The sequence below is a fragment of the Nicotiana attenuata genome, unplaced genomic scaffold (genome assembly GCF_001879085.1).
Source record: "Nicotiana attenuata strain UT unplaced genomic scaffold, NIATTr2, whole genome shotgun sequence".
Classification (NCBI taxonomy): Eukaryota; Viridiplantae; Streptophyta; class Magnoliopsida; order Solanales; family Solanaceae; genus Nicotiana; species Nicotiana attenuata.
Genome location: NW_017671510.1, coordinates 245,058 through 254,377, shown reverse-complemented (window position 1 = coordinate 254,377; position 9,320 = coordinate 245,058). Strand labels below are relative to the sequence as shown.

The 9,320-nt window shown below is 39.3% G+C and overlaps 1 protein-coding gene and 1 pseudogene across 1 annotated transcript; one reads left to right on the top strand and one right to left on the bottom strand.

Annotated features, from left to right (window-relative positions):
- Positions 1-2,189: 2,189 nt before the first annotated feature.
- Positions 2,190-5,586, top strand: LOC109208703 (annotated as a pseudogene).
- Positions 5,587-5,713: 127 nt separating this feature from the next.
- Positions 5,714-8,909, bottom strand: LOC109208706 (F-box protein CPR30-like). The gene is made up of 2 exons (XM_019371848.1): positions 8,652-8,909; positions 5,714-6,619 (listed from the first exon to the last, which is right to left on the bottom strand). Exons 1-2 carry the CDS (start codon positions 8,907-8,909, stop codon positions 5,714-5,716), a joined length of 1,164 nt encoding a protein of 387 aa, XP_019227393.1.
- Between the last annotated feature and the right edge of the window lie 411 nt (positions 8,910-9,320).

Below are 9,320 nucleotides of genomic sequence, written 5' to 3'. Positions count from 1 at the left end.
AGACTGAGGAGGATGTAGATAGGTGGGTCGAGGACCGGGCAGAAACTACATATGTAAGCTTTCAATTTTCCTTAAGTGTTATACTTTACTTTTATAAGACTTTTTACATACTAATTTAATTTAAAATAACGTAGGGCCGATACCAAAGCAACGAAGAGGACTTCATTCATAGTCATCCAGCTGGTGAATCGGGCGAGCCAACCCAACTTCGGACGAGGATGCTGAAAGAATATGGTTGGAGGTTGTTGGCGGTCCAAAAAAAGGGGAAGGTATACGGGCTTCTTGAGAAACAATTCCATCGCCACAGGTGTGGAATGCAAGGAATATGGACTTCCTCATAGGGCGAGGCACTTAATAGGGAGAGCCTATCGGCTATGCAGGAGACAGTGACAAAGCTTACATCCAAGCTAGAAGTGGCCTAGGAAAGAGAAAGGCTTAGAGATGCTCAATTCCTTGGTATGCAAGCTTAGATCAGAACTCTCCTTTCTACTAGAGCTTTTCCGTTGCCCCGGTCTCGTGAGTCATCTCCAGAGACTCGACCTCCATGTGAGCGTTCCTCCCATCCTCCTCGTGATCATTCTGCCCGTCCTCCACGTGATCGTTATTCCCGTCCTCCACAAGACCGTCCTTATCGTCGTGTAGATGGAAGTTCATCAGATAGTGGTGATGCTGTAGAAAACACCCCTTGACAAATACTTTGATATACTTGAACTAGACTAATAGAACTTGTTCTAAATTAGGATGAACATTTTTTAACTTGTTGTAATTACTTAGTTTTTGATTGGTTTTGAATTGTGATGTTTAATTGAACTTGTTAGTTTTAAAGTGTTAAATGGATGTTTGGCTGAATTGTGGTGAATTAGGGGTTGTTTGTGGTGAATTGGGGGTTATTTGATGTGGATTGGGCGTATTGGTATGCCGTTTTTATTTGGCAGGTGCTGTAACTACCAAAACAGGCATTTTCTACCAAAATTATTCCCAGAAAACCGACCAACCTTGGGCGGTAACATATTTTAGTTATTGATAAAAAAAATATTTTCTAATACTGACCAATGTTGATAGGTATATAAAATATTATATGATTAATTTATTTTTCATTAACGACCAAAGTGGGTCGGTAACCAAAATTATTAACTTTAGTATATCGAATAATGCTGGTCGGTAAAATTGCAACAACAACAACAACAACCCAGTAAAATCCCACTAATGGGGTTTGGGTAATGTGTACGCTGACCTTATCCCTACCCGAAGGAATAGAGATGTTGTTTCCGAAAGACACTCGGCTCAAGAAAATAAAAAGACAAAAGGAGACAATATTAGTTTCACCACAGAAATTATAGGGAAAATAGGAACAACATGAAATCCAGAAGAAAAATGCAAGACAAAAGCGATGGCTAGTAAATAGGTCCTGCACTGAAAAGCGAAATAGTAAGACACAACATTGCCACTAGCTATCTTAGACAAAAACCCTACCAGACTAGGCTCACAAAGGTACAAAGTGAGGCAAGACTCAACTAACTCCTAACCTACAACCCTAATACTCGATAAAATTAAATTATTACTAATATTCCGACCAATATTGGTTGGTAAGTCAATTAAATTGTCAGATGGTCGTGTAAAGCATACCGACCAAAGTTGGTCGATAATTTTCAGCCGGCTTTGGTCGGTATACCCTACCGACTTTTAAAATATCGATCACACGTAAATGGTCACGTCTTGGACGATTTTTTCGAACTGTTTTTTTCGGACGGTCTAACGCGGATTTTAGCAGTGATTTCTGACATCTTTAGTATATATTCAAGGCAAAACACAGGGAAACAAGAAATTAAATGGCTGCATATCCGCAGACGTAATTTGATATGGCCCTAGGACAAAAAAAGCCCTTGGACCCTCGCCCAGCCGTCCACCCCTCAATTCAAATTTGGCACGACTCTTTACGGTGTGGAAGATCAATTGAATACAATATTGTTTGGATTTGGCTCAGCTCGACTCGTTACTTTGTCGATTTGTTTGGACTCAAGTCTCAACATGGCTAAAACTCGCCTGGTCTTTGCTTAACACTCAAAAACATATGCTACGAAAATCAAACTTTAGGGCGGTTGCACAATTACCCAGAAAAAAAAAAAAAGAGAGATCAACCCTTATATAATGCGGCCACTACATGGAGGATTTAGCTACGTATACTAATGTGCATAGAATTATTTACTCCAAAATGTATTTTAGCTCTTCTGATAAATCCTGGCATGGGTTTGGTATCTCTTTTTTACCCCAAAGGTATTTTACCAATTTATATTTAGTTAAATACTTTCTTATAATTTGTTAAATGATCTATTATTGTGAAAAGATATATTTCAAATCATGATTGCATACTATGTCACAGATGACAGAACCTAACAAGAAGCGGCTGTTAGCCCGAAGAACAGCTGCACCGTAACCTCTTTGCTATATATACTCAGCCCCTAAACAAAAATCACAACCATTGTACCCTTTCTCACCCCCTCCCCACGGCCAAGGGGACCTGACTTTACCATTTGGTTGCGCGTAATAAACAGAATTGAGATGCCATTTTGGCGTGGCCCCAGAATTTGTACAGTATAGAACTGTATACCAAGGGCGTTGAGAAAGTCGTTTAAATATCTTGTTATATAAGGCCGGCCATCAGAACGGAAGGAAGGAAGTAGTAGTAAACTAGCTAGCTAGAGAGAAAGTGAGAGAATTTAGAGAGATACCAAAGCCATGCCAGGATCTATCAGAAACCAGAAGCTTATTAATAGTCGCCTTGAACGGGGCATACCACCCGTGGTTCAAACTAGCACCTACACCTTCCGTCCTATTCCTACCCTCTCTTTCCCTAAGAATAATACTTCAAACCCCATCATTTTTCTTGACAAATACTCATCATCCGACGAGGACGATGATGAAGATGACCACCAAAAAAACGAGTACCTTCAAATGATCAAAAAAGGAAATTCAGAGTTAGAGCCATCTGTTCACGACACTAGGGACGAAGGTACCGCTGATAATTGGGTCGAACGGAACGCTTCCTTGATTCGTCTTACTGGAAAACATCCATTTAACTCCGAACCACCCTTGAACCGGCTCATGCACCACGGTTTTATCACTCCGGTCCCACTTCATTACGTTCGTAACCACGGACCGGTTCCCAAGGGCACGTGGGATGACTGGACCGTGGAAGTCACGGGTCTAGTGAAGCGTCCTATGAAATTCACAATGGACCAGTTGGTTAACGAATTCCCTTGTAGAGAATTGCCGGTTACGCTTGTGTGTGCTGGCAATCGAAGGAAAGAACAGAACATGGTTAAACAAACCATTGGTTCCAACTGTGGTGCCGCTGCCGTTTCAACAACTGTATGGCGCGGACTACCCCTCCGCGCCTTGCTGAAACGGTGTGGTATTTACTTAACGTTTGTTTCGAAGGTGCGGATGTATTGCCCGGAGGTGGTGGTTCGAATTATGGAACCAGCATTAAGAAGGAATTCGCTATGGATCCGTCAAGAGATATCATCGTAGCTTACATGCAGAATGGAGAAAAGTTGACGCCAGACCACGGATTTCCAGTGCGGATGATTATTCCAGGATTCATTGGTGGAAGAATGGTGAAGTGGTTGAAAAGAATTGTAGTCACTACCCAAGAGTCAGAGAGCTATTATCATTACAAGGATAATAGGGTTCTTCCTTCTCATGTTAATGCTGAACTTGCTAATGCTGATGGTACGTAATTCTGAATTAAGATGACTAATTTGTCCGTTTAATATATTTATGAATTTAATTTATCCAAAAGATATGTATAGCTAACACCAAAGGTGAAAATAAGACCAGCTACGTGTTACAATACACTATGTTGTCTACTGCAAGGATATATACACTACTAGTAATATCTTTTAACATGCTACCAAATCACTTGTCTCACTATTTGTGAGTGATTACCTTAATTAGTTACTACCTTGGAAGGTTAAGGAATAAGGACAACGGGACATACATTGGGAAATGCTAACTCGTTTTTACAGTTACAGGGTAGCGCGACGGTTTTTTCATTTCCCTTTTCCCGAATAGGTTAGCTGTTACAACGCCGTGTCATGAAGATATCTTGCCTATTAACTCGTGGACGGCTAGACAGCCTTACACGTTGAAGGGCTACGCTTATTCTGCTTAGTGTACGTTTGACTCTATTTTCTTATTTTTCTTTTTCTATGAAAACCCAAAGGGATTTGCTTTTGAATTTTCTCCTCTATCTTTAATACAACGTACAGGTGGAGGGAAAAAGGTAACACGTGTGGAAGTGACGATGGATGGTGGAGACACGTGGCACTTCCGCAGAGTATTCCACCCAGAAAAGCCCACAAAGTATGGCAAGTACTGGTGCTGGTGTTTTTGGTCACTGGAAGTTGAGGTGCTTGACTTGCTCGGTGCTAAAGAAATTGCTGTTCGAGCTTGGGATGAGACCCTCAATACTCAACCTGAGAAGCTTATTTGGAACGTCATGGTAAAATTCACCATCTCTTTTAACCTTTTAACTATATCAACTCGCAACATATTTTAATGAGTTCCAATGTACGCTGATGACGTAAAAATATTACACTATTAAGTTAAAGTATTCTACAACAATAAGCAAAAAAGCTTGATTTGGTAATTTAGGAAATAAAGCAAATAATTACTTACCATATCTAGTTGCAATATACAAATAGTGTACTTTAATTTGTTAGTGTATGTATATAATTTAATCCATTGTCTAATAGTATAATTGTTCTTCCTTATTGAATCCAAGGTCTAATTATATTCCCCAGTGAGAATAAGATGTTTGTTTGGCTCAAAAGTTAACGATATACTTTGTAAGCGATAAAACAATCAAAAATAGAAAAGTGGTAAATCGTAATCAAATATAATAAGCTAGAGATGCAAAGATGATAATATTGTTGTAGATCTGATATTGCAAAGTGATAATGTTTACCAATAAGATATTTTCGTTAGAGGTAGAGATATAGAGAGAGAAAGCCAGAAAAATGAGAGAGTTGTATTAGATCCGATCCCTTTTTACAATGTGGAGGTCTCCTTTATATAATAGGAGACCTTCCTCGAAAGAATCAAAAAGTTACAAAAATAGGTAACGTCTCCCTATCGTGGATGCTGAGTTCTAAACGATGTCGCTTTTGTCCTCACGGCCGAGTCGTACCCGCTACGTTGGTCGGTGTACACTCATTGGGCGTACCCACTGGCGTAGAGATACTGAGGGTCAAATTTGACCCTATACAATGTTTTTTCTTAAATCAAAAACCTTCACTGAAGAAGTGAAATTGCGTGCCATGCAATTTGTTGGATATTAATTTTGTGCAATAATCAGGGAATGATGAATAATTGCTGGTTCCGAATGAAGACGAATGTGGTCAAGCCTCACAAGGGAGAGATAGCGATAGTGTTTGAGCACCCGACTCAACCTGGAAACCAGTCGGGTGGATGGATGGGGAAGCGGAGTCTCCGAGATATCAAAATAAGCACTATATGAGAGTAGTGCATTGTACACAAAGAGGAATACGAGCTCTTACCATAACTATTGCTATATTTGGAATATATGGTGGTGTACAACGCAAACTTACTAACCAAAATTCTTTAATAAAAAACAGAGAATTAATAAGTACCAAAACAAAATGTTAACAATATGCTCTAGACTACATATATTGATGTTACTTTGAAAAATCTAAAACACATTCACAACCTCCGCTTCAAAAGTCTTGAGCGAGAAGGAGCTTGATACATGGCTAGATGCCAAGAAGTAACCTTCAAATACATCAAACATTTTCAATGTTTTCTTCACAGGATGGTGCAAGAACAAGAAATCTTCACGCCACAAGAACAACACCACTCCATCATCCAAAACTTTCAGCAGATAAATCATTTCATTGCAAACCCAATCATTGCATTCAGGAATTATGTTTATGACAATCTCTTTAACCCATGAACTAGTTACTCCATATTCTTTCATTACCCATACCTCAATATAGTCATCCGCATTATTGTCACACACACACAGACACCGTCCAAAAACTCCCAAACTCCGCAAATTCGGATGATTTTCTTCACTATGACCCGGAGCTGAAGGGAATGATATAAACAACTCATTTCCCAAATCTAAAGAACATATTAAATCATTTCTATTAACATCATAAACCAACCAATGAATCTTTCCGTAGAGGTTCACACCATATGCCCTGCACCCAAAACAGAACATAACATGTCCTGCACTTCTCCAATATCCTTTGCCAATTGTGTAGACTTGACATTCAGACTTGTAATAACGAGAACCATTAATTTTATCACAAATCTCCTCTTGGTAAATTCTAACAACTTTGTACTCAAATTTAACAGGATCGAAACCAAAGCCATAGTTAACTAAATCCGGGTACCCTCTTACCCCTTCAGCCTCTGGAACCATGGTATATTCTCTGGTTCTTGGATTAAGGATGTAAATAGCATCAGCACCATTGGAAAAGTAATTAAAACAAACGAAACCATGAACTGATCCAACTAGTGAAAATGAACCAATGGGAAAGTAAGGTTGTAGATCAAGGTCAGAATTTGGATCATGGCAAATTTCATGAGTACCCTGATCAGTGTCAATTATGAATTTCAAGAACTTTAATGTGTTGGTCCGAGATCTCGTCCTAGTAGAGTGGGATTGGTTGATGATGATGCTGGCTGGAGATCTTGAGTGTACTAGTTTCGAAAATTCGGACTCAAAGGTTAAATTTAGAAAAAATTTGCTAACGCTTTTGACACATAAGACTGTAGTGGGAGGTAATCTAGAGAAAATTTCCACCAAAATTGGAGATGGAAGATCTACCAGAGATGTTGCTTCATCGCTCATTTTTTTTCACCGCTTTCGATATTGGACTTCTGGCATCTCTTAGCCATTTCACTTTCTATAGGAGAAGTGTATATTTTGCTTAGTGTGGAGGGGGAGGGGGGGAGGGAGGGGGTATTGTTTCCATACGTTACTTTTTTGTCAAATGTCAATTACGTAAGAGCTATGTCTACTTTTATAAAACTGTTGATTAGCTGAATTTTTCAACACTAATTGAGGAATATTCTATTCTACATTAGGTCTCATCTATGTGTCGGTCAAAATTGTACTACTAAAATATGAACTCACTTCCATGACCAAAGGTCTAGAGTTAGAGCTAAAGCACCGATGCTCGCCAACGCGGCAAAAACAGACGCAAGAATAGTGCTAGAGAATAGAGATATTGAGTTCTAATTACTCTCTCCGTTCCAGTTTATGTGAACCTATTTCCTTTTTGGTCCGTTCCAAAAAGAATGAACCATTTCTAAATTTTGGAAACAATTTAGTATAAACTTACAACTCTACCCTTAATGAGAAGCTTTTATAACCACACAAATACTCTGGGCCCCTTTTTAACTTGTTTAGGACCATAAATTCCAAAAGTCTTCATTTTTTCTTAAACTTTGTGCCCAGTCAAACAAGTTCACATAAATTGGAACGGAGAGAGTAGTATTTATTTTTCCTCGTATGCATGTGAAATTATTTATAATGTAAGAACCCGTTTGGTTTTAACTAATTAAAATTAATTAATAAGGACTGAGAATGTGTTTGGGTAAGGTGATAGAAACTAACAATAAGTCGGTGTGTCGGTAAAAGAGTGCGGACAACATTTTGTTCGTTTTAATGATTAGAAAGCCTTTAAAACTATTTACGTTAATAAAAGTTAAAAGAACAAGATGGAATGCGTGAGCGTAATTGCCTATCTTACCGGGTGATATATGATATCCTTGAGTTAGAGATGCGGCTGATGCACCTTTAATATTTGATACTATTTAAAACTTATGCATAATTTTCGCTCCAAAAATGTGGAATCATTCAGCAAGCACAACAGCAATAACGACCCAGTAAATTTCACTAGTGAGGTTTGGGGAGGGTACTGTGTACGCAGACTTTATCCCTATCCCGAAGAGTAGAAAGGCTGTTTCCGAAAGACCTCGTCTCAAGAAGACGAAAAGAAAAGAGACAATATCAGTACCACCAACAGATACCATAACAAAAAATAACAACATCATGAAAGTCAGAAAAAAGTGCAAAGCAAAAGCGCTAGCCAGTAAAAAACTCGGCTCTATGAAAAACAAAAGAGTAGTAAAACACAACATTGCCACTAGCTGTCTCAGACAAAAATCCTACCAAACTAGCCTCACAAAGGTACGAACTAAGGAATGACTCAACCACCTCCTAACCTATAACCCTAATACTCGACCTCCATAACTTCCTATCAAGGGCCATGTCCTCGGAAATCTGAAGTCTCGTCATGTCCTGCCTCATCACCTCTCCCCATACTTCTTAGGCCGCCGTCTACCTCTTCTTAAGCCCTCCAAAGTCAGCCCCTCACACCTCCTTACTGGAGCATCTGGGTTTCTCCTTTGAACGTGCCCGAACCATATGAGCCTCGCTTTTCCGCATCTTGTTATCAATGGGAGCCACGTCCACCTTCTCCCGAATATCATCATTCTTAATCTTATCCATCCTAGTGTGCGCGCATATCCACCTCAACATCCCCATCTCTGCTACTTTTATCTTCTGGATATGTGAGTATTGAGCAAGCACAGTTGTAATATTTAATATATCATGCCTCTTGCTGCGATGAAGGCTGTTGGAAGCAAACAGCTAAGAGATGCATTCTGAAATCCATTATCCAAAGAGGTGGGAAAAAAATGAGTGAACAAGCAACAACTCTGTTGGATCTTCCATTCGGAATCTTGGTGGAAATTCTGTCTAGATTACCTCCCCCCACACTCTTGTATGTCAAAACCGTTTGCAAATCCTTGCTAGAGTTAACCTTAGACTCCAGCTTTACCAAACTATTACAGTCATCACCTCCGCCCAGCATTATCGTCAACGAAATCCACTCAGGACAACTTCTCGTTCCCACACCTCAAAGTTCTTGAGAGTCGTAGAGAATGAAATTTGCCATAATCAGAGTGGGGACCTTACGTTTTGAACCCCCTTAACCACTAAATTACACTTTTAAATTGTATTAAGGGGGTTCAAAACTTAATATATAGAGGTAAAAAATAGATTTTGCCTTATATATACAGTGTAATCTTTCAGTGAAGGGGGTTCGGGTGAACCCCCTTCCGTCCCCCTAAATCCGCCCCTGCCTACAACAATCTCAACTTAATCTACAATAGTTTATGGATTCACAATATGATATTTATAGATATTTGATGAAGTTCTTAGTACGTACCTATATAAGGTATAAACAAAAATTATGGGTTCCGGTGAACCCGGTTTTTATTCT

Bases quoted from the DNA above. Each gene is read 5' to 3' on its own strand.
- LOC109208706 (XM_019371848.1), bottom strand. From the start codon at position 8,909: ATGCTGGGCGGAGGTGATGACTGTAATAGTTTGGTAAAGCTGGAGTCT. The intron at 6,620-8,651 runs GCATGATATATT...GACACTGATCAG, and splicing joins AGCCTTCATCGCAGCAAGAG to GGTACTCATGAAATTTGCCA.